At 43.6% G+C, this 26,100-nt stretch overlaps 2 protein-coding genes across 5 annotated transcripts in view; one reads left to right on the top strand and one right to left on the bottom strand.

Moving 5' to 3' along the window:
- The first annotated feature begins 6,381 nt into the window (after positions 1-6,381).
- Positions 6,382-14,074, top strand: LOC103050685 (transcription factor Sp5-like). Its single transcript, XM_025175931.2, has 2 exons — positions 6,382-6,435; positions 13,127-14,074. The coding sequence occupies exons 1-2, from the start codon at positions 6,382-6,384 to the stop codon at positions 14,072-14,074; spliced, it is 1,002 nt and encodes a 333-aa protein (XP_025031699.2).
- A 6,075-nt stretch (positions 14,075-20,149) lies between these two features.
- Positions 20,150-26,100, bottom strand: part of ARHGEF25 (Rho guanine nucleotide exchange factor 25) — an 83,268-nt gene continuing 77,317 nt past the window's right edge. For 2 of the 4 annotated variants that reach the window (XM_007422052.3, XM_088137972.1), the window contains one exon: positions 20,154-20,629. In XM_007422052.3, coding sequence (XP_007422114.1) covers positions 20,519-20,629 — 111 coding nt within the window. In that variant the 3' untranslated portion in view covers positions 20,154-20,518. Of the gene's footprint in view, positions 20,630-26,100 lie in introns of all 4 variants that reach the window. The other 2 variants (XM_015890605.3, XM_007422051.3) reach the window with 2 other exon arrangements.

The following is a 26,100-nucleotide window of genomic DNA, read 5'->3' as shown; positions in this document are numbered from 1 at the left end:
GGACTTAACACATGTTTCTTTTGTATTTGATATTTTTCTAATGACCTCTGGATTTCTTCTCCAAGATAATTGGGAAATCAAAGAAATTGCTAAGGAAAAATATGAAAAGAGGCTGCCAAAGACCAAGAAGTAGAAGAAACCAAATTGAATGTCAAAACTGACAATAGAAATTGTAAAGAAAAGCCAAAACCAAGAAAGGCAAAGATTTCAGGAAGGAACTTAACAAAGAATTTCAAAGAGCTGCTAGCGGAGACAAGAAGCAGTATTACAACAACATTGGTAAAGAAATTGAAGACAGAAACAGACACTGAAAAACAAGAAGTCTTCCAAAAGATCTCCAGATTCAGAAGGAGTTTCCAACTTTGAACTGGAATGCTGACGGATCCAATGGACAGATTGTAACTAAATCAAAGAAGATGAAACAAAGATGGAAGGACTTTATTGAAAATCTGTCCTGCTGAGATGCCAATATCAACATACCTTAGAGGATATTTCCCATGTACAAGAACCACTAGTAATATAAAGTGAAGTTAAATCAGCCCTCTGGCTATCACCAATTGGAAGCTTACAGAAATTGATGAATATCTAAAGAAGTATGTCAAGCAACAGAAGAAGTATCAGTAAAGGTTCTAAGCAAGCCATGCCAGCAAATCTGGAGAAAGATGCAGCAGCCAATACATAGGAAGAAGTCAGTCTACATACCAATATTAAAGAAAGGAGGCTTAACGGATTGTGCAAACTATCACCCAATATCATTAATTTCACATGCCAGAGCAATAATGGTTAGGATCACCCAATGCAGATTAGAGCCATACACAGAAAGGGAAATACCAGATGTTCAAGCTGGTTTTAGAAAAGACCAAGGATCAAGAGACATTATTGCTGATGCACGCTGGTAAATTGAGAAAGTTGAAGAGTACCAAAAAGAAGTTAATACTGTATGTGCTCCATTGACTATAGAAAGCCTTTCGATCATATCAAGCTATGGAATGTCCTCAGGAAAATGGAATCCCAGAACATCTCATTGTCCTCATGCAAAACCTATACACAGGACAGAAGCCCAGATGGAACATGGTGAAATAGACATCAATTCTCTCCTTATTTATACAAAGTGTATGTTAAATATATTTTAAGAGAGGCTGGATCAGAAGAAGGTGATCATGGTTTTAAAACTGGATCAATCAATAACCTGCACTCTTTGGATGACTCTTCTCTGATAGCTGAAAGTGCAAATAATCTGTGAACTCTAGTCACAACAAAAAAAGGGGGGAGGGGAACTAAGATTAAATATAGATAAATGACAACAGGTACAACAACAAACCTTAGAACTGACAAAGAAGATACTGAAGTGAAGGATAGCTTCTGCCTTTTAGGAATGATAACCAACAGTAAAGAAACCGGCAGTCAAAAAATACACACTTGGTAGGGCGGCAATGAAAGCCTCAGAAAATATATTAAGGTGCCATGACTTGTCTATACCTACAAAGATCAAAACTAGGCAGACAATGGTTTTCCCTGTGACACTCTATGGAGGCACAAGTTGGACTTTGAAGAAGCAAGATGGAAAGCAAATCTACACTTTTGAATTTGGTATTGGAAAAACTCCTGAGAATACTTTGGATAGCCAAACCAACCCCTCAACCCCCAAATGGATCATAGAATAAATCAACCCACAGTTCTCATTCAAGGGCGCAAATGACCACATTGAAATGATCATATTCTGCACACATGATGCAAAAGCCCAGCTCCCTTCAGAAATCCATAACAGAACTCCTGGGAAAGGTGGAAAGGAACAGGAGAAGAGGACAACCAGCAGCGTGGTGGATGGACTCAATGATAGCAGCAATGGATGCACTGTTGGAAGACCTGAAGAGCCAGGTTTGGGACAGATGATCCTGAAGAAGTTCTATCTATGTGGCAGCTAGGAGTTGACACCAACATGATGGCACATAATAAATCAGCCAATCAAATCACCCTTATTGATCTAATTAAAATTTATGTAACTTAAAGTCACACTAATAAAGATATTAACTTAATCAGGATACTGTTTGTAATGGTATGTGGGAATAACCTTGGGAGACAGACTAGACAACATTCAGATAAGAGGCAGCTGAGACCGCAGAAGAAATGGGGGCGTGGCAAGCGTCTCAGAAGGGACCCTCCCTAGTTTCTTGGGCTGTAAAGGCGAGGGGAGAGAGATGTACTTTCAGACTTGCAAGATTCTGTTAATGTAACCTTACAATAAAATTAGAGCTAGCACTTCTGGGTGTGCTTCTTGTCTGGACTTCCTCGCAAGGCTGACACTGTTTTATGAACTTAAGCCTTGTTTTTGCTGCCTTCAGGCTGCAAAGTAACTGATAGCTGTAAATATATAAGATAGTCTTCAGTGTAGATGTACTAGAAGTCTTCAGTTGTCCTATCCCCATTTATTTGTAGTGGTTGTCTCTCTGCTCCATCCAAAAATAATGCAAATTTCACTTTAGGGAAGAGATCATCAAATAGTATATATTACATAGTTCTATAAGCAAAGAAATGAGATTGATGGTGCCCTTATCTCAAGTAACTTGATGCCTTGTGCTGGTTATAGATACCGCAGGAGTCATTAACACCTAAATGCTTTGCCATGATCTCTTCTACCAAGGTGATTCCCTGGGTACATGAGAACAGTACACATGTTCCCAAATTTAGCTTCTGCCATGTTTGCACCTTCTCAAGGACAGAATGGGATAGTGGCCCTAGCCACTTTGCTTTTTTACCAATTTACAGGCATTGGCTTAATCTCAGAATAATGGGATTACAGAACTTTGAACTCATGATATTGTGTAGCCATAGGTAATGCGCATATATTAATTTTACTGCTGCTCTGGGTGAATTGTCCAAAGCACCTTTTCCTCCATATCTTGTTGCCTAAAGAAGTTGAGATCATCCTTGGGTTTTCAAGTACAGTATATTGTGCAGTTTTGTTACTGGCAGAAAACATGATATAAAATCGTACAAACCAAGTTGACACTCTCGAATGTCAATTTTCCCAGATGGATTTTTTTGAGCTTTTTGGATGGTGGAATAACGTTCAGCTGTTTGTGTTTTGAACTACTCCTGGACAGACTGATTTTTTAAAAGAGGCCTTGGAGAACTGGCCAAACTCTGGCACATATAGAACTGTTATTAAATGTAATCATTAGGAACCTTTTTCCCAAATAAGAGCTCTGTGTTCAAATGGGCAGAGTTGATGCCATACAGATATTATTTTAAGTGCCACCCTTTTGTTAGCTAAATTTACTCTCCACATAAACGTTATGATTTGCTACATGTTTCTGCCGACAATAGACAAGCTTCTTAAAGCCATCACAAAATAACTTCACACTTGGTCTGTTCAGCCAGGCCATAACAGTCTTCCCACCTTTTCATTTGAGTCTGACAGATGCCATTAAGGTGTTCCTTCAATTTTGAGAAAAGATAGAAGTTGCATGGTGCCAAAACTAGACTAAATGGGGTAAGATGGTAAGATCTAAATTTGCAATTCCTCTTGGGTGGCTCATGAGATGTGAGGCCTAGTGTTGTCAAATTGTAGCAAAGTTTCCTTCTTGTGCTTCTGAACTCTGTTTAATTATTGTTTCAAAACTTTTGCAATGTAGCGCTCTGAGTTGATATTGGTGCCAGTTTCATGGAAATCCAAATAAATAATATAATCAATGTCCCCAAAAAACTGAACCCTGGATGTTGACTTTTTGTTTCCAGTGAAACTTTATGATGACATTTCATGGACTGACACTTCTTTTCTGGGTCATAATGATGAGCTCATATTTTGTTGGCTGTCACTATGCTGTGAAGAAATGTCTCACCTTCACTCTTGTTGCATGAAAACCACTGCTGTCAAATTTCAACTCTTGAAACTTTCGTATCTGCCATCAGCATGTGAGGAACCCATCATGTACAAACATTCTGATACTGAAGAACTTCAATAATGTGATCCACATGTTCCTGTGAATGCCAAGCTTGAGCCTCTGAAAGATCCTCTGATTGTCAATCAATTCATCAGCCTTTCTTGATCACACAAATCAGCTCTTCCCAGTTCACCATCTTTATATTTTTTTGGTCCAGCAATGCCCATTACAGGTAGTCCTTGCTTACCAACCACTCGTTCAGCGACCGTTCAAAGCTATGGTGCTGAAAAAATAACTTTATGGCCAATTTACAATCATTTATGATCTTCGTAGCGTCCCTCAGTCACGTGATCATCATTGCAGTCAGTATGTTTTGTCCCGTGCCTGATCTGTGTTTTTTTTTCCTCCCTTCCCCAGAGCAGAGAGATTGGAAAGGAAAGGATTGCAAGAGAGTAAGCTATTTGCTCTTCTACACATCAAAAACAATGTAATCGCACCAGCAGCGGGAAAGGGTCAGGCAAAGGAGAGATTGTCTACAGAAATCGCTTTTTTTGCCCCCCCCCCCCCACAGCAGAGAGATTGAAGAGGAAGAGATTTCATGAGAGTGCTATAAGCTGTTTGTGTCTGCGGCTCCCAGCCCTGCAACCGTCAAAAGTGTGAGCTGTTTGCCAAGCACCTGGATCATGATCACATGACCATGGGGGACACTGCAACAGTCGTAAGTGCGAGGAAGTCGTAAGTAGCTTTTTTAGTGATCATAACTTCAAACAGTAGCTAAATGAATGGTCGTTAAGCAAGGACTACCTGTAGTCTTTTCTCTTTCCAGCTGGAAACCATAGTCGCGGTCATATGATTTCCCACTTAGTGACTGCTTTGCTTAGCAGCAGAATTACTGGTCCCAATTATGGTTGTTAAGCAAGGACTACCTGTACTCATATCAACATAATCATCACCATAAACAACCTGAATTTGGCAATGAATTTCAATTGGAGGGATTTCTTTGACAGTCAAAAATTCAGTCGTAGTGCATTGCTTAAAGCACATGGATAAATACTCACTGCAAGCTTCCATTTCACAATAGCAACACAACCTTTTTTCACAGCAACTTCCCACCAGCTGAAGTGGAAGAACAGAAGCTAAAGAACACACCAGAGCTTCTAATGCATCCATACTGCCATCTGTTGGCAATTTATGACATTTGCAGCATTAATTTTCATTCATCCCTGATAGATAGGATGCTTGTGTTCAACAGTGTGAATAGCAACAGCCATTGAGGAGTGAACTACTGTGGGATTACACCTGCCAGCTAGGGCTATCATATATGCACTGCAAAACTCTAGAGCAGCATTTCTCAAATTCAGCCACTTTAAGATGGGTGGACTTCAACTCCCACAATTCCCCCAGCTAGCCTCCTAGCTATCCCAATATTTTCCTCCTACCTAGAAGATGTGTATACAGGGCCAGCTGGGCCTAGTGGTGAAGACTCCAGGCTAGAAAGCAGGAGACAGCGAGTTCCAGTCCCGCCTCAGGTGTGAAAGCCGGCTGGGTGACTTTGGGCCAGTTGCTCTCTCTCAGCCCAGCTCACCTCACAGGGTTGTGGTTGTGGGGAAAATAGGAGGAAGGAGTGTTAGGTGTGTTCACTGCTTTGAGCTGACCAAAATATATATTTTAAAAAGCAGGATAAAACTCTACTAACAGTACAGAACCTAAGTATTTATAAGCCAGGTTCACCTATGATTCTAAGCCAGGGGTTTATTTAAGCATGGGTTAAGTGACAACTGCCTCACATAGACTAAGCCAGTGGTTTACAAACCACAAATGGTTGGCTTAACACAGGTATGCTGGGTCAAAACCAAGTCAATCACATCATGGTGGCTTATCCGTGGCCTCCGTACAAATGAAGACCCGGAGCACCCAGCCAGCACCCAGCACCCAGCACCCAGATCTCTCTCCCTCCCCCTCTACTACTGCGGAGCCAACCGCATGGAGAGGCTTGTCGCGTGTTAGGAGCTGTACAGGACTCTAGAAGGAATCGCAGCGATTGCATCGAGGCCTGGGACTTGCCTACTCGCAGCCTCGGCCTCGCACCGTCCTTCCTAAAGAGATAAAAGGGGCAGCTTCGCTCTCTTGATCGCACGCAAGCCCAATCAAGGCCTTTTGCATCCGTAACGAGCGGCCCAGCGGGGGAGCCCGGTCCTTAAAGGCGATCTAGCCAGGCCCCTCTTTGAAATCACTCAGTCTATTTTAATGATTGGCTCGCTCGGCGACATCAAAGGCGCCTCCAGTCGCCACTCCTGATAGGCTGATGGGGAGCCAAAATCAAAACGTGTTGGGGGGGGAAGAGAGTCTGAGCGCAGGAGGAGAAAAATGAAGGTTGGGGAGGAAGGGGGACTTTCGGAGAGAGAGGGGGAGGAAAGCAGGTTGCCACTTCGGGGGCTCCGGCTCTGCTGAGCTCCTGAGACCTTTCCGTGGATAGATCTGGGTGACCCTGATCCCGATGGCGACTCTGGCGGTGCCGAACTCTGCGAACCCCTTGTCCTCGTTGCTCCAGGTAGGAAGAACCTCCCCGGGATGGAAGTGGAGTGGCCCTTCTGGGTTCGCCTCGGGGGCGAGCCTGCTTCGGTGTCTTCAGCCCGGGGGAATTCAGTAGGCGAGGATTTCCCTGGTGCGGGCATTTAGCAGTTGGGGAAATTTCACCTGTTGATTTTCCAGCCTGACGTTTGGCTGCTAAAATATGCAGCCAGCGAGGGCTCTGCCGAGGAAGGAAGGGGGAAGCGCGCTCGCTCCAACATTTTCAGGGCAATCCTGTCTGTTTCTGTTGAGATCTAAATCCCGTGAACTCAAGGAGGCTTACTCTTAGATTAGTGTACATGTGATAATCTCCGAGTAACTCTGGAATAAGCCTTGAAGGGATTAGGATGCAGACCTATCATTATTCTTATTAAAGTAAAACAAAACATTAAAAAAGAAACTACAGACTCATCATTAGCAACCACCACCAATTGATCATAGCACTTAGCTATGCACTGCACTGGAGTTAACAATTGTGTAAGTTCTGAGGATCTGCGGAGCTCTTGATTGCAGGGAGTAGCAGGCAGGTTATCTTCTGGATTTGCTGAGAGGGTGGTTCACCTCCGTGTTCTGCATGTGTTTAACCACATCCGCATGCCCTTCTCTTCTTGATATCTTCCTCTACGGTTTCAGTATGGAAACCTGCATCCTCATTTTAAGGAATAGCCAAGCGAGTGCTCTGAGGGAGAAGTGGATTTCACATGTTGCATTCAAGCCAGGTAAACTGCTCCTGAACTGCACGAACTGTGGGTGCAAAGGAATAGGAAATGGATTAGAAAGATGCCAACTTTGGATTCTAGTGAGTTTGCTGAGATGCTGGTGGAAAGGGCAGGATAACCAGCCAAACCAATCGCTTGCTAATAAAACACTGAAGGTGTTTTATTAGCAAGTGAGTTCGGTTGAGATCTAGATAGCAAGAACATTTTAAAAAGTGGGAAAGGTTGTTCCTGTCTCTAAAGAAACAAAAGTTGACATACGCTGGGGTAATTTGGGGTACGGAGGTTTTTTTTTTTAAAGGTTTGCCGAAGTTAGGGACCAAGCTGTATTTCTTGTGAATGGAAACATTAATTTTCAACTACATATTTGTTGTATGACTCCTGAGGTGTACATTGATAGTGTCCATTTTCTCTTGTGGCTGCTGTATGTTTTTGAAACGTCTAATGGTATTGCATTGTCTGTCTTCTTTTGCAAAATGAGTCTGTTCTCATTGTAGGAGTATCTTACATCCAATGTGGAAGGAAAATAGATCTTACTGCACATTGCGCAGTGCTAAGAGGGACTGGAAGGAGACTGTAGCTCAGGAGTAGAGCTTTGCTTGGAAATGGTTGCAAATGCAGTCCCTGTATAGATCACCAGGTGAAGAACCAGGTAGTGGGGGATTGGGAAGAATCTGCCTGAGAAGCTGATGAGCAGCTGCAATTGAGCTTAGACAACATTGGCCAGACACCTAGAAAAAGGTATTGTCTTTGAGTAGGACAATGCAATATTGTAATGCCTATCCAAGGCAGATTTTAAAAATCTAGGAAGTCCGGGATGAACCACAACCATTTATGCCATTCTTTAAAGAAAATGCTTCTTATCTCATTTATCCTAACAACAGGCCTAAAAGGTAGATCACTATTATCATCAACTCTGGGTTGCAGACTAAGAACCTCCCCATGTATCCTTTTTGCACTGCTCCCTGATTGGCTCTGAAGTTGCCTTTACCCACAATATTGGCTTATGTTGCAGTAAGCCAGCATTTTTCCTCCTCACTGACTAATTTAAAACCAGAACAAAGCTGAGGCTTTGGAGTGCTCTGTTCTTCTGTTGGCTTGGCTCTTGCCTCACCAGCCTTCCAGCTCTTAGGTGTAAGCAAGCTCTTATCTGCTGCAGTCTAATTATGCAAGGAAAAGAACTGGGGCGAGAACCATCTTAATCCTTCAAATCAGTTTCCAGTTAGTTTCACGCTCCTCTGTTTAAAAAAGCAACCCCAAAAAATCTGCCTGAGATTATTTTCTATGTGGATAGAAGTAGCAGGCACAGAGTTCCTGCCCCAGCCAGCTTCTCCTCATCATTCCGCATACATAAAGAGAGAGGTTTTGTACAGCAACCTCCAATCATAATTTGATTTGTTGTGAAAAACGGGCCAGCTACAAGAAAGCCACCATGCTGTCCTTCCAGGATCACAGCTAATAAAGGCTTTTTAAGCAATGAATGGAATGGTGCCTTCACAGCAGGGAACTCCCCCAACAATTGCAAATGACCACTCAACACATGTTCTGAAAAGGCTGCTGCTTCTTCCTCTTCCTCCTTGATATTCATTGCTCCAGGAATTGTAGCAACTCAGATGGTGGACACTGCTTAAATTCTGTACCGAAAACTCTCCTGTTGATCAGATGGACAAAAACATTGAGCGGCTGGGAGCATTTCCTGCCTGTTCACAACATTTCAAGAGTGGCCTGTGGAACAGGTTCCATTGCATTCAGTGTGACTTCCTTCCTAGGAGGAATGTATAATACAGGTTTGAAAGGTTGTAAAAGAATTTTGGAGCTATTTCCCACTTTTCATACACATTCTTCAAGTCCTCCATTAAAAGGTGGAACATAATTGAAGCCCATTCAATTTTGAAATTCTCATCATTGACTCTTGTTCTCCTTTTCCTGGTCATCTCCCCCAATCTATGGCTTTACTATAATTTCTCAGTAGGAAATGATCCAGTGACTCTAGTTATGTTAAAGAGAATTAACAAGTTGTTCTTTATGGCAATGTACCAACAGTTTTGCATGGGGTTTGAATTGGCAAAGTTAATCCAAGGAAACCTCTAAACAAACAGGAAGGGTTTTGTGGGCAGGATGACTGACTTTTAAAATTATTTTTAAGTAAATATAGAGAAAATGGTTATGACACGAAATCAGATGACCAGTGAAGTTCATAGTAAAGTAGCATCTTGATTTTTGGGAAATGACAAAATGAAAAATGTGGTAACCAGTGTTGCACCCCAAAAAGGTTCTTTGTAATTGCTTGAAAGTTCCCATTACTTTGAAATGTTTCACTCTTTGTAACTCTAAATGTAAGTATAATTAAAGCTACTCCAGGAAGACCAATATATCAACAGGAACGGGACTGGAAGCCTGTAGATTCTGGATGAGTTTGTATGCCATCATCACTGGCCCCACCATCAGCTGATACTGATATGAGTTAGAATCCCACATCCTGCTGTCCTACTTGATGCTGGTTAACTGTTTCACCACTGAGTGTTTTTCCAGTTATTCTTGAAGATAGTACAGATTGGTCCTAGGATCTGCTTTGTTTTTAAACTCTAAGTGATACAGCTACATATTTTACATCATCTCATGAAATGACAAGCAGGCATTCTCTTTTTGATTGTAAAATAATCCCAATTAATATTCTCTTCTGGCTATCCATCCTTTTCCAATACTCATTCAGTCAGAATTTAGACTTCCTGCTTCATGGCAATGCTTCTAGAAATCTGTCTCCTCTGCTTCTTTTACTGTTGAAAAATATTTAAGAAGAAAAGATCAAAGCAACTTAATAAGGAAGAGTTTAAAAAAACTTGGGACACGGAAGTGAAAAACAGCAAAAACCCTACCAAAGAGAAACTGCATTGTTCAAAAGTACCTATCAATACTAGGCCTGAAGCCTCAATGGGGTCCTGCAGTGTGATAAAATGCACCTTCTAGATTGCTGGGGAGTAGCACCAGCGTCAAACCTTTTCACCTGAAGCACATCAGATCAGCTGCTTTGCATTTCAGATCTTTCCCCCAGGTGTGATGCTGGGGCAATGGAAAATGGCTTGCATATAGGCTGTTGACTGAAGGCCTAAAAGTCCTGCTCTGAAGTGGATCTCTTTCCAGTGATTGGAGCCCAAACACCTTCATAAATAGGCCCCGCTTCACCCAGCCCTCCTTACCGTACTTATCCTTTCAAAAAGAGGTACAGCGTTTTAAACATCCATAAGTAATATTTTCATCCAACAAACGTTTGTATAATGGTATGGCTTAGGTTATAATTAAAACAAGTATTTAGTGAAATACCTTTTTTTTTTTTTTTTTTTGTCTGCGCTCAGTCATTGCTGACCCTGCAGTGACTGCTTGGACGAGTCCTTGCAGTTTTCAAGGCAACTGTTCTTCGGAAGTGGTTTGCCAGAGCCTCCTTCCTAGAGCAGAGCCCAGCTGGCGAGCGCAGGAGGTGGGTTTTCCGTTGCTTCGCGCCCTTTTTGGGCGCGTGCGGTTTTTCGCGTTTACCGGCAACTGCTCCCAACTCCTTTTTGCAAGGCGCCGCCAGCATTTTTCCTCCCACCGGAGTGAGAGTACCCATTTATCTACTCACGTGGGTTTTCGACCTGTTGGGTTGACAGGAACTGGGGAGGAAACAGGAGCTCACCCTGTTAACGCGAAGGCTGGACTCGAACCGCTGAAGCGTCGACCATTTCTGGCCGGCAACTTTCAGCGTCATTAAGCCGCTGCGCCACCGCGTCCCCTTGATATCTTTAAATATCTTTAAATATCTTTATGTGTCAAAATTCTAAAATTGCCTGAGTCCATAATGACTCTGGCTGGCACATAATGTTAAAAACAGTTTAGAAAAACACAGCCAATAAGAAAGTGACCGACATGCAGAGAGAGCAGTTAAAAGCATATCCCTGAACTTCTCATATAACTTCCCAAAGGGGCCCACCATACTAACCCAGAGCCTAGGGGGACAGCCTGGTTTTCAAGGCTCACTTAAAGAAATCAGGGTAGAGGCCATTCAAATTTCTGGGGCACTGCTGTTCCAGAGGGCAGGCGCCATGGGAGAGAAGCCCCACTTCCTATCAGATGATACTGTTTAGTTAAAGAGACCGAAAGCATGCCAACTCTGATTGTATGTCTAGGACAGACAGATGCTGCAGGAATCAGATGGTTCCTCTAATAAACAGGCCTATGATAGGAAAGGCCTTGTAACTGCAGCATATTGAATTGTATCTAAAAAGCCCACTGGCAACGAGTGCAACTCATGAAGCAGAGGTTAAATGTTGGGTGCACTGTGATATGCCCACAACTGCCTGTGCTGCTTCATTCTGGACCAGCTGCAGCTTCTGAGTGGTCTTCAAGGTTAGCTCCACTTGAGCACATTGCAATAGTCAGCCACAATGAGTGACTGTAGGAAGGGCCTCCTGGTCCAGGGATGGGCACAATTGGCACACAAAATGAATCAGTGCAAAGGCCCTCTTGGCTTTGCTCATTAATAAGAAGAAATTCTACCTTTGGCTTCTTCTCCTGCACATCTCTTATGCCTGTATCTTTGTCACCTGTAATCCCTTTCAGAATTAGAGGAGGAACTTGGTACATCTTTAGGGTTCAAGAATGTTTCCCCGGAGGTCAGGGTCAGGGTCCCCTTTTCTGCTTCTGAAGAAATCTATTTCTCTTGAATTGTATTCACTTAACACTGGGCCATGGTTTGTGCTTTTTGCATTTGCATTTTTCTTCTTTCTCTTTACTTTCTTTCTTCGTATCTTCCTTTATAGTTGCTTTTTACTTATGTAAACATGCTTAATAAAAATTATATATATTAAAAAAAACATTGAGCCATGGGGTTCTTAACCCTGGTTTACTAAATAAATCACAGGCAGGTTCATAGCCACCTTCTGGGAGCGGGGAGTGACAAAATGGATGTGATGTCACAATGCAACCTCTGACTTTTACATATTTGTGAGTATAAAAGGATGCCACTTCCATCATGACATCATGATCCACATTTCCTAATTTTGGCACCATTATGGCTAGGAACGGACACTTAACAGCTGGGCTCAATACATGAAATCATAAGATTACAAACCAAAATGGCTGGGCTAGCACAACCTGTTAAAGATAGTCAAGTCAAAGATGATTTCAGTCAAAGACCAGTATAGAATGAAACAATGAAGAAACTGTTTAAAAGTAAAGGATCAGATATAAAACACAAGCTAAAGGAATAATACAGAATATTATTATTATTACCAATGTAAGCTACATCTCTAGAACTAAGAAACAGAATGTTGTTTGTATAAAATGAAGACATAGAGCTAAAATTCTAAGATAGACTTCGGTTAAAATAAAATAAAATGAAGTGACATCTATCCTTCCTTCCTTCCTTCCTTCCTTCCTTCCTTCCTTCCTTCCTTCCTTCCTTCCTTCCTTCCTTCCTTCCTTCCTTCCTTATTTAGTGTTGTTCAAAAATATCAGATACCACATTAGGGCTTAGTGTATTGTGTAAACTCAGATCTGGTCTTCCAACTCAGGATGCTCCTGTTCTTCCTCTCAGGAGTCAGAGGAAGTGACCTGCCCTAGGTGCTGACCAAACATACTGAATTGTCCAAGCCATTTTTCTTTTGAGGAAACTGGCACTTGCAGTCTATGACAAATGTTTGGTACAATTCCCATCACAGATAATAGCAATTTCAGACTTAGATAAAACATTACTCACAGAGCCAAAGATCTGTGCCTGACAGGGGAGGAGGATAAAAAGGTCGTACACTTGGTAACCTTAGCGTGGCAAACAAAGATAATAATTGGATGTATGCAAAATGCAAGATTAGCAAGTGTGCTACAGAAGATGGTTTGCTTGGGCAGAGTTGAGTGTAGGTTGGTTAAGGATTTGGGATGATTAACATCTACACTCTTGCTCAGTCTTTTTTTGCTCTGCTTCAGGACCGGTCTCCCAACACATCTCCAGAGGACATCACTGTCAACTACCCTACCTTGGCCTTCCGAGCTGCACCTCCGCTTCCCTGTTCTTCAACCAGCCCTCCAGGGTCCTATGAGTCTGTGGGGATGTTTCAGCTCTGGAGCAATGAGGTGCCATCATGCCCTCATACAGCCGGGGCTTTTGGACGACCCAAGATGCCATATCATGGGCAGATGGTGGTCAGCAATGGCAGTGCCTCAGCCTCAGCCCATGAACTGCCGCTGACGCCGCCAGCTGAGGCCATCTACTCCTTGGAGTGGTCACCCGTCAAGATGTTGGCGCCCACAGTGCATCCCTCATACACTTTCCCGGAAGCCCAGGACTCCTCCAGTTTTCTGCAAGGTCCATGGCCTTTGGGTCCAGCTGCTCCTCCAGGCACCCCCTCCACTGATGATGCCCCTTGGTGGACCCTGCAGCAGCCAAGCAATTTCCCTCTGGGACATCCACTAGTCCTCAGCCCCCAGCCGCCCCTTGCACCCTTCCTGCAGAGCCCTCCCAAGGGGCTGCTGAGCACAGCTCGCCGCTGCCGGCGCTGCAAATGTCCCAATTGTCAGGAAGCCGGTAGGCCCCATGAGGAGCCGGGCAGGAAGAAGCAACATGTCTGCCATCTGCCAGGATGTGGCAAGGTCTATGGCAAAACCTCTCACTTGAAGGCCCACCTCCGCTGGCATGCGGGTGAGCGCCCCTTCATTTGCTCCTGGCTGTACTGTGGGAAGAGCTTCACTCGCTCAGATGAGTTGCAAAGGCACCTTCGGACGCATACGGGGGAGAAGCGTTTTGGCTGCCAGCTGTGCCCCAAGAGGTTTATGCGGAGTGACCACCTGGCAAAGCATGTCAAGACCCACCAGGGAAAGCGGGTGCGGAATGTGGCTGTTGTGGCAGCAGCAGCAGTGGGCATCAAGCGAGAGTGATGTTAAAGAGGCCTAAAAGGACAGAGATGAGGTCAAGGAAGCAAGGAGAAGGCTACAGCAGGGTTACCAAATCTGGGCTGCAAAAACCTGGACAGCCACCAGAAAGCAGCAAAGAGATGGCTTGTTCTTCATACTGTTGCTACCATCTAGTGATCAGAAGCCCTTGCTATGGTGCAACTGAATTCATTTTACACCCAACCCTAATTTCAACCTATTGTAATTTTTCCCAAAGAGCCTGGGAACTGTAGATCAGTGAAATGCTAGGAAGTCTCAGTCAGAAAGTCCTAAGTCCTGCCAACACTCCCCAACAAGAGTGAATGATTGATTAGGTCCACTGAAATCAGTAGTGATTCCCCAGCACCCTGAATTCCACAGGTATAGAAGCAGGAGCAGGCAGACAATTCTTTTGTGTCGGAGGCCATTCAGACAGCATATCCGGGGCTCTCTAGGACTAAATGGTTGCCAGGTCAAAAAACTTCCATTTTCAGAAGGCAAATTGGTGAGTTGCTCCCCACTACCACTTCAAACCTCCCCCTCCCTCATGTTCCTTATCATCCTAGATTACGTTTTGGAGGAGGGATGTTCTTCTTTTATCTAGGCTCAAACGCACATTTCCAAGCAGAAAACTGGGTTGCAGCACAAGGAATTTTTATTTTCTAAATATGGCTACTGGACCTGGCAGTCTTGTTGGGAAATAAAGAGACCAGTGCTTTGCTTTGCAGGATATCAACTTCCAATTAGCTTTTTTTTTTTAATTTAAAACATCTTCAAAACATTAGTGTCATGTTGGATAAGGAACCTCATGGTGGCCAGGGAGGTGTCCACGCACACAATCAAATGCATGCACCGAAAGGAAGTTAATAGGTAATTAATGCCTTGGGTTACCTTGAGAATTCATAGCAACTGCAAAACAGAGTTGACCCACATAGATGAATACACTTTTAAATAAATTTTCAGAGAAAATTAAGTCCCCTTTGAGTTCAGCGTGATTTCTGGGGACTTCACAAACACATCAGTATGCAAGTGGTTTGCCACTGCTGCCTTCTGGGATATTTTTGAACTTGCCAGTCTCAAAGTCATGAGGTTCCAAGTGATCTCCCATCCAAATGTTCATAGGACCCAACCCTACTTGCTAAGATTAAGAAAGACCACTCTGCCGCATACATTTGATGCTGGCATCACAGGTGATCTGTTTTTGCACTTCATCCAACAACATAGTTTGAATTTTTTAAATCTATTTTGCACTATAAGTTGTAAGACAGAACATTATCAGAGGTGAAGCCATTCCTGGATATACAGGCTCTCTTGCTTCCTTCTTTCTTGCTTCATATCAATAAAAACTATAAGAATTTAGAGATAAGCTTAATATCCTGTGAGTAAATTGACACTAAACCAGCCTTCCCCCATTTTGCTGTGATTTAAACAAGCCAACATATTTGCACACAAACCAGTGTGCAATGAAAAGGGCTCCATGAGCTAGTGTGAGGCCATGAGTGTTGAAACTCACATGCTCGTGAACATGAATATACACATTTCCATTACGGTGACTGAAAATTCAGACATACCCTTGTTGATATGCTAGTTTCATCTATGCAGTGATCCCCCCTCCTGGGTGGAAGCACTCAAACCTTTGATTCCACCATCTGCAATTGGAAACGTCTAGAAACATTTTTACCATCTCATTTGCTGCTTCTGTGATACTGTGCTGAAAGATTGAGGGTAAACCTATCTTTCAGTGAAAACACACAAAATTAAACACCCTCATCGTGTGTCCCCATCCAACCTCTTGTCAAATTTCATTCCGTGGAATCTCTTTTGTGTTGTGGCTCCTATGTGCATGCACACACATCCACGCACACACTCAAACACATCCTTCTTTCAGACTTTGACTTGTGGGAAAGAGTGAATTAAGAGAGCTGGTGTGACCTGGTGCCTTGTCTTCATGGAAACCTCTGTAGCAAAATTGTGCTTAAAATAAAAACGTTTTTTAAAAATGCTAATCTTATGTAGCCTTGGGTCACCCAGACCTTAACCCAGGCTCAGAAAATGCACATCCAACTCAGAACTGTACGGAAGCAGACTGGACGGGCAGCTGAATCTTCCTTCCACAAAGGTCTTGAGACACTAACCTCTTCTTTTAGTGAGAAGAGCAGGGTAACTATAAGGGAACAAGGCTGGGAATATGCAGTTTTGCTCTTCAATGGAAGGATCGGCCTTTTCATATTATCCCCAGCTCTACTTGAGATAATCATTGCACACACTGCTGCTGCTTGTTCCTTTGACTGAGCACTCCAGAATCCTCTGTTCCTCCTCTTCATTGCCACAGGAACCAACACATCACCTTTGTGTCCATGAGGTGGTGGGGGTTACATCACAATGGGGGTCTTTAACACAACTGGGCCCACAGTGGAATCTTTGAGAACAGGAAAAGAGCCAGCCTGTGTTTTAACCAAGATGGACGCATAACTGCGTACATTTATGAGTTGCTCTAGTCTCCGTGATGGCTTGTATGTAAATTATCAATATGCATTGGTATCCTTTTGCCGGTAGCATGGGATGCAGCAATAATACCTAGCCATCTTCCTTTTAATAAAATGCTTCCTTAAGGAGAAGCTCAGTTCACATCATGAGAAACATTACTGTAAACAGAACATGGGGCTAAAGTTCCTGCAGTGTTTGTATCTGTATTTATCTCTTGAGAGTTCCTAAGCTCGTACTGGCTCAGCACGTCCAGCTGAATCCTAGCATGATGCCTGAAGGCTGCTTCTGGTTAACTAGAGTTAGAAACCACTAGATCAAACTGAAGATCCGATGTTCTTCTTCCCCCAACAGCCAGCTAAGAAACTAAAGCAAGTTATAAAAGCAAATAGACCTCCCCCTCCTCCTACGATATCCTGCTATTATGATGATCTGCTGGTTGTTCAGCAACTCTGAGGATGACAAGCTTATTCTCACCCTGTTTGGCAGTCCTAGGCAGGTAGAAAAGAATAAATGGGGTTCCTAGCGAGCCCCTCACGTTTGGCTACATTGAGCTTGATGCTGTAAATCCAAGTGTTTAATCCATTTTTTTTTAGCTTAATATCCATCTGTGCCACTGGCTCAGCTCTTGCTCTTTGTCAAATTATTCCCGAGAAGGAACCAGGCTCGAGATGGGTGGCCTGACCCCTTCCAGCCCAGTGATCCTTTCTCCCCACATTCTGTGTTTGTGTGTGCTCCTCTGCACCTATTGAGAAGGCTACACTGAGACATCAGGTGGCACAGGAGAGCGCTCAACCTCATGGCCTACTATTGTGGAGGTGTCATGTTTGCAACACTGCAGTAATATGAGGTTGTCCCACATCTGGACAATGGGCCTAATAAAATGCAATATAAATGAGTATATGAGCAAGATGTAAATCTAACCTTATTTGCATCCCTCCAAGGGCAGCTTCTTAGCATAGGGCATGGAACTGTGGCTGTGTGTGTGTGTGTGTGTTGCTTTGGGCAAAGACAAAAGCTTATCGAGAGCTGGGTTTTACTTTTTCCCTGCTGTCACATCTGGGCCATGGGATCTGTTTTTCCCTGTAGCTCTGGAAACCACAGGAAAGCATCATTGAGGCCAAAGAAAAATGGTCAGTTCTGTCCCTCTTCTTCAGACATGAAGCAGCTGTGAGGTGGGCTTTTGCTTTGCACAGAAATCACAGATGAGAGAGGAGAAATGATCTAACTTATCTTCAGCTTCCCTTTCTTTTGCTCAGCTGTTTTCAAACCTTTTTTTCCTACTCCCCACACATACACAGGCAGGAAGAAGGCAAATGGTTTCCAGTTACAGGGAACACCTCCCAGAGCCACCCTACCATGAGGGAACTGAGGGGGCTGCCTCAGACAGCCAGTTCTGGCTGTCTTGAAAGAGCAGCCAAGTTTTTATGACTGATAACCTTTGAACTGTCTGGGTGCTGATGGTCAATAATTGAAATGGTTTTAATGGGAACTGTCATCTGGATACTACCTCTGAAAGCAAAAAGCCACAGGCTGGTGCTAAATCTCCTCATGTTGCTCCCCACCCATGCTCCTTGCACACAAAGCCAAGTGAGAAGTAACAGACTGTCACCTTCCCGTTCCTGGGATTGCAGCTCCCACGATCTCCTGCCATTCCCCATGCTCTAGGGCTAATGGGAGTTCAAGCCCAAAGATTCTATTTGCTTATCTATTTACTTGTTAAATTTATATTGCTCTAATCCTTCAGAACCTCAAGATGGTGAATACAGTGCTCCTGCTTTCTATTTCCCCACCCCTGCCCGTGTGGGGCAGGTTGGGCTGAGCAAGTGTCAGGCCCCCATCTCCAGGGACTGGACCCAAGCCCATAAAAGAAGACTCCCCTCCCTCCGTTACCACCCAAGCTATGCACCAAGATCACCTGGAGGGACCCTACTTGGCATCCCACAGATTGGTTCAGCTCGCAGTGGGGTGGCCAGCAGAAGGGTCTTTTTTGGGCAGTTCCTCAGGGGTGAAACTTTCTCCTGAAGCAAGTTTGGCAGACCCATACCGGCTCTTTCTTAGACGACAATGGAAGGGATCACCAGGGCATTGCTCAGAGATCAACTACTTGAGGACGCAATTCTCTTACAGTTTGCCTAGTATTTTGCTGTTCTGCTTTTAAAAAATGGGTATTGTTTTAATATTAGTATTTGTTTTTAAGCACTGTTGGAGTTATAATGGTTTTTTCTATGAGTGCTTCTAGTACTTTTTCATACCTTGCTCTGGGCAATTCTGGAAGGACCTAGAGAAATAAAATTCCTAATTATCATCATCCTAGATAGAAACTTTTGTGTATTTTTAACAGAAGGCATTTTTTGAACTTAATACTTGGTGAATGGGATGGCTGACATTCTTTTCACTTGCAAATTTTAAAGGAAACAAATGCAAAAATTGCTTAATTGAAAATAACCTTTTGTCTGTTTCACATAGACAGGCTTCTGACCACCATCAGAATCAACATTTAAGCAGAGCTGCCTCTGTCAAAATAGGTTGGGTGGCCTTTGAAGTGTAAAAGGACCAAGCTTCTTTCATTTATATCTCAGTGACTCTGGGTCTATTGTCAAAGGGGGTTGACAGGAGAAATCCCTTTTCCTAACCCTTTCCTCTCACATGTTAAGTTCAATCCTATTAATTCAGGATTTGTAGATAGGAAGTTCTCCTTGATCTCTCTATACTGATGTTAATGGACAAATCTTGCAAATTAATAGATAATTCCTGAGCTGGTACATGATGATGGATTAATAGCTGATAAATCCTGAGAGTCAAACCAGGAACTCAATTTTCAGAATGTATCAGCTACATTCACAGACATTTGTACACCTCCCTATGTGTGGCAAATGATCTGATACATCATCATCATCATCCTGTGAACTGTTGTGTTTAATTCTTGTGATTTTGTTAAAAGAATGGGATGGATTTAGAAGAGATCTGTTGGAGATTTTAAAACTGTTAATGAAGAATTCTCCCTCACTCACATAGAAAGCTATGGTGACAAATTGATGAACATGCATATAGTCACTCCAGGATGGAGCTGCTTACATGGCTGTGCATCCTCTTGGGCGGGGGGGGGGCACTGGGGGAACACCAGTGTGACTGGAAAAACCTCCTGTGATTAGCTGACATTTGTACAGCCCAGCAAAATACCTGCTGAGCATACACAGTCTTTATTAAACGTTATTATGTGTTGGTGATAAAAAAACAAGCAAGAATTTTAGTTTCCTCTAGTGACAGGGATGATGGACTTTGTAATCTATGTGACTAGGGACTTGATATTGAGCTAAATAGATGTGTGAATAGTTTGTTTAAAGTATAATTTAAAATTGGGTAAGGAAAAACTTATTCTCTTAGTACAATGAGAATTCTCTTATTCACTGCCCTGAAGTCTACCTGCCTAACACTTTACTTTTGTGTTCAGTTATGAAGAATTGGAGACAGAGAATTTGACCTGCAGCCCACAAGCTCCTCATGAGGAAATGTTGTGGAAAGCAGCTTCTATTGATGCCTATGCAGATTTCGTGTGACGCAAGGCTGTGAAGCAACTTACCTCCTTGTTAGTTTTAATTAAAATCTTTATTACAACAAACAAAATATTCTCATTTCACATAATCTAACCCCCTCATCCAAGAGCCCCAACCTAAAGCCCCTAGAGCCCCACAGCATGCATATACTGGGGCCTGGGGGAAAGGGGAGGGCCTCCAGTAGTAGGCTCTGGTCCCAATATGGGGTCCTGCACCCTTTAGAGGAAGGGAATGATGTCTGGGCATTTTGAGCAGAATCAGAGGACAGCAAGACCTTTCAACCTGCTGTTGCCGCATTTCTCTTTCCTCCAGAGCCGCCAGAGAGAGGGAGGAGGGATGTGGGAGAGGCAGTTAGATCTCCCCAGCCGAAGTGCCTGGGCCTGACAGAGGCCATCTTGCAGTCCAAGAGTCACAGCTCATCCTCGTCAAGTTTGGCAAGTTGGGCACAGCCTTGAGGGAAGCTAATTTCTGGGATCTCAGGATCAGGGAGCAGTGGCCTGGCATCATCTTCAGTCAGTGCCTGATGGGGGACAGGAAAATGGTCAACTCTAGAAATCTGCCCAAGACTCTTTTCCAAAACTGCTACCAGGAACATTCCGCCATGCCCATTTGTAGTAGTTCAGTAACTTGTGTTTTAGAAAAAATAATTCGTAAAGCAAAGTAATCTGAATTCTTCCTTAAGAAAAGCTGCATTTTTACTTTAAAAATCATTTTATTAGAAGTGCCACATTGAGAATATGGAATAGATATAAACCCAAGCTGTGCCCGAAAACACCTTTATGGATCTCAGCTCAAGAAGCATATTATAGAAAAGAAATGGCAGATAAAGGTAAATGGTTGACATATTCGGACTTAGTTTTCCAATAAGTTTTACAACCATTTATCAAGGGGAATTTAAAATCAAATCAAGAGAACAATTGTTTTCCCATTTACAATTACGTGAAAGATTTAAAATGAATTAAAAGACTTATGGTATGGAGCAAAGTAAGTCAGAATTTGAAATACAATTGTGTACTGAAGATGAACATGTTATTTCTAAAATGTATACATTTTTGTTGAAATTTGAATCAGAAGAACAGGTTAAAGAATATATGAAAAAATTAGCTAAGAACTTTGGTTATAATATATAGATGGATCAGTGAGAAAATATGTGGTTAAAGGGGTTGAAATTTACATTGTGTTATGATCGTAAAGAGAATTTTTATAAAATGATGTATCATTGGTACATGACTCCAGAAAAATTATCTAGAATGTATAAAGGTACTTCAAATGTATGTTGGAAATGTGAACAGCATGAAGGGACATTTTATCATGCTTGGTGGACATGTAAAAAAGCTAAAAAAAATTGGATTCAAATACATATTTTGATACAGAGGATTTTAAAGATCAGTATTCAATTGAAACCAGAACTTTTCCTTTTAGGATTAATGGACAAACAGAAAAAACTATGGAAGATTATTTCAATATATGATTAATGCAGCAAGATTGCTGTATGCACAGAGATGGAAAGATTTTACATTGCCCACTATGGAGGAATGGTTGGTCAAGTTGATAGATTTTGCTGAAATGGATAAATTGACTTCTCTGATTAGAGAAAAGATACTATCTACATTTATTGGTGACTGGAAGCCTTTTATGGAGTTTTTGAGTAAAAATGAAAAAAAAATGAACTTGTGATTTATAGTTTTGATGATTTGACAGGATAGATTATAGAAAGAAGAGTAATATGATGTAATGTTAGAGAGGTTAACATATATTTTTACTTATAACTGCTGTGAAGAATATCGGAAGCCACTTCTTATATTTTTCTCTTTTTTTCTATTTTTTCCTAACGTTTTTTCTTTTCTTGCATTTTCTTTGGTTTATTTCGCTGCCGCCACCTCCTCCTCCTCCTTTACTTTATACTGGTTTGTGTTAGTTTTTTTAACTTCTTATTTAAAAGCTTTAACAAAATTTATATTTAAAAAAAAAGAAAAGCTGCACATAATATACATTATGCACAATTTAATTATATTTTGTGTCCCCAAAACATATTTTCAGAACATGAACAACCACCATCTTGTTTCCATTCTCAAAAAATAGGATTTGATACTGACCATTATTTTTAAAGGAGAATTAAATAAAATTTTATTTTTATAGCCATAGGCAGACCTGTTATCCATAATAATCTAAGCATATTTGACCTATATATGTTTAATCTATTTACAATTTACCTTGCTTCAGCTAACTATAGGGCAGACAAATAGTGATCCTATTTGCAATGGCCCAAACTTTTGTTATCAGCCATTTTCCCAGAGCAACAAACATATCAGAAGTGGAGTCTTCAATATTTACTACGCTGATTGTCAAGGAACAATTGCTAGCATCACTCCAAGTGCAACGGTGATGAAGTCTCTTTAATCTCTTAAACACACAATAAATCTTCTGCAAACTTGAAAGCTGATATAGTAAAGTGATCAAGGGCATCGGACTAGGAGAAGAGAAATCCACTCTCAGCCATGAAGTTCCTTGGGTAAGAGTATTTTATCCTAATCTCCCTCACAGGATTGTTGCATGAATAATGATGACAGTGTATGCCCCTTCCAGTTCCTTAACAAAAAGGACCTGATAAAAAAAAAATGGCAAAGTATATGTAAATAATATGCAATGTCCATTTCACCTTACGTATATGTAGCAGAGAGAAATGATGGGTATCAGGAGCCCAAGTGATCAGGTGCTTGCAAGCTGCCTCTTATGTTATCTGCATCTGCATAACCAACCCATCTTCTGCTCTCTTTTCCCCCTCAGCTTTTCCCCCAAACTCACTACAATTTAAATCCTACCTCAGTCTAGCCAATCCATGCAACTGATGAAATGAGCTACAGCTCACAAAAGCTTACCTCTTTTAATAAAATTTGTTAGCCAAAATAGGTGCTACCAGATTCCGGTTCTCTTGTCCAGAATGAATGTCTGTGTATGAAATGGGATAGTTGTGTGGGGGAAGTTTTTACATACACAATAGCTCATAGAAAAACTATGACATATAATGCCCACCCATATTTTCACCCCCAAGTTAAGGAAATTACAGATAAATGGGAGGAAGGAAACTGCATGAGGACTCAGTGTAGTTTTAAGGGCCTTGTGGTAAGGAAACCAGAATATTAGAAAGGTTCCCTAATGAAATTGTGTCTGCATTCATAAGCCCTACTTGATAAATGCCCCAGAAGTTGAGGATGTATTTTACAGCAGTAGATTGTCTACCTGTTAATCCATAGTGCACCTGGGTGCAAATATTCCATTGGTTTGCAGTGTGCATGCATGGACAGTGAAGAGAAAAAGTTGAAAGGAAGGGGGATAGAATGTCAAAGCCTTTAGTCGAATCTCTGCCATCCTGTTATAATTGTCAGATTCAGCCTAGGAAGCATGCACTGCTAGCGCAGAGCCGTTGTTCAGTTTCACCGCCATTAGTCAGTTTCACCACCTCAGGCAATAGGTGATCAAGGCAAGGAAACAAGGCAACCGCAGGTAAACTACCGATGGGGTGGGCAATTAACTCGCAACAGGGAGTCACCTAGAAGCAGCAAACTAGAGTGCAGCCGGCTCCCTAGGCAACTCCGGCTTACAATACACCGGGAGCGCAGCAATCCAGAGGCAATCAGTGGGCAATTAGAAACCAGATTAAAACAGCCACCCCAACTCACCATAAGAAAAGCTCTAGGAATGCAAGGGCAAGGCAGACAAAGGAAGAAGATTACAACACAATGGAAACTGGCTGAATCTGCCATCAAGGCGAGGGGAAGGAAGATCGCAACAGACAGATGGGTAGCCCAGGGCAAGGGAAAGGGGCGGAACCGAGGGGAAACTGCGGGTAAGGGGGGAACCCTATAATACTATTGTAAGAAACCATGCCCGGCCAATCCTGGCTTTGATTGTAACTGCTATGCATTACGGCTGAATAAACTAACTTTCATCTGAGCCTGTGCTTTCTGTTCAGCGGCAAATGCAGCGAACCTTACATAAAGCCAGGATTGCCCTTGAGCTCTACCTGGAGTAACCCTACTGAGGAGCGCTCACGTTCTTTCTTTTACTGACGACCTACCGAGCCTGTTCAACTTCACGGAGTGATGGCAAGCAACAGCGAGGGTGCAAGTGGGTGGCGTGAGGGCCTGCTGGTAAGCGGGGCCTGCTCACTTATGTGGGTGAGGGTCCACTTCAAGGGGGTGAGGTCGGGAGCGGGGGCGAACCTTGGGGCCCTGCTGGACTTGGGGTGTACCCGCTGCCTCATCCACCTGGTGCTGGTGTCAGGACTGGGGCTCTGGGTGAGGAAACTCAGGGAGCCCATTGTGTTTAGCCAGCTGGATGGATTGACGGCAGTGGGGGGACCGGTGCAGTATTACACTGAGCTGGTCGGAATGACGATCGGAACCCATCAAGAGGAATTGTAGTTCATAGTTACCCCGATGGCTGACTACAGACTGGTGCTGGGCTTGGCACGGCTTAAGCACCAGAATCCATGCATTAACTGGGCATCTGAGGCCCTGTGGTTTGGCGACACATACAGACGGACAGGATCAGACCATGGAGGAGACTCGGCGCCGGAGGACCCAGCGGGGATTGAAGCACCGGTGAAGGAAGGGGCGGCCAAGGGGCGGCAGGCTGCGGCGGCGGCTGGAGCAGCAACAGTGGGTGAGAGCAGTGATGGCACCAAGGGCGGCTGGAGAGCGAGGGGAGACGACAGCAATGGCTGCAACCGAGGCAGAGACGGCAGCGCTGGGACCTGAGGGGCCAGCAGCAAACCAGGCGAGGGCAGCGGTGGTCTGAAAATGGTGACGGCAGCAGCAGCGGAGTCGGTGGCAGCAGGAGTCGAGCAGTCAGCACCAGGCGAGTGGAGAGAGACTGGCAGTATACCGGGTCCCTACCGCGACCTGGAGGCAGTCTTCAGCAAGGCAGAATCAGACCAACTACCTCTCCACCGACCCACAGACTGCGCTATCGAGCTGGAGCCCAGGGCCAAACTGCCTAAGCCCAAAATGTACTCCATGTCAGGGAAAGAGATGGCTGCCCTGAGGGAGTTTATTGACAAGAACTTGGGGAGAAGCTTCATCCAGCCAGCAAAATCCCTGATGGCAGCCCCAGTTCTCTTCCAGGAGAAGGACGGCTCGCTGAGGTTGTGTGTAGGTTACCAGGGGCTGAACGCCATCAGCACAGAAAACAAGTACCCCCTCCCCCTCATGAAAGACTTGCTGTCACACCTATCCAAAGGGAAGGTGTTCACCAAACTGGACCTAAGAGAAGTATATTTCAGGGTTCGAATATGTGAGGGTGATGAATGAAAAACTGCCTTTAATTGCCCCTTAGGAAGTTTCCAGTACCATGTGATGCTGTTCGGGTTAAGGGGAGCCCCAGGAGCATTCATGTAACTGATCAACAAGGTGCTGCATGATTTCCTCTCCCAGGGGGTCCTGGTCTACCTGGACAACATCCTCATATACTCAAAGACACTGGAGGGGCATGTGAAACTGGTCAGAGCGGTGCTCGAGAGACTGCTGGAGGCACAACTGTACACCAAACTCTCCAAATGCAAATTTCACCAGGAGAGCTTGTACTACTTGGGGTACAGAATATCCAGCTGCGGCGTGGAGATGGACCTGGCAAAGGTAAAGGATGTGCTGGGGTGGGAGGCACCACGGACCCGCAGGCAGCTCCAAAGCTTCCTGGGGGTCGCAAACTTCTACCGCCAGTTCATCCCCAACTTCGCCCAAGTCGCTCTCCCCGATGGATCTGCTAAAGACCCGAGGGAGTGGAAGACCCCCTAAACCGGGCATGACCCTGGCATGGACTCAGGAATGCCAAGAGGCATTCGAGGACTTGAAACAGCGGTTCACTGCGGAACCCATTTTGCAGCACCCTGACCCAGACAAACAATTCATCGTCCAAGCCAATGCCTCGGATGTGGCAACAAGCGTGGTCCTCCTGCAACTGGGACTGGGGGGGACCATCCACCCACGCCTC

This window comes from Python bivittatus, unplaced genomic scaffold (genome assembly GCF_059951505.1).
Source record: "Python bivittatus isolate LINGU-HERP-01145 unplaced genomic scaffold, Pbiv_v1 ctg000220_np1212, whole genome shotgun sequence".
Classification (NCBI taxonomy): domain Eukaryota; kingdom Metazoa; phylum Chordata; class Lepidosauria; order Squamata; family Pythonidae; genus Python; species Python bivittatus.
Note: the sequence above shows the minus strand (reverse complement) of the source record. Positions and strands in the feature narration are given on the sequence as shown.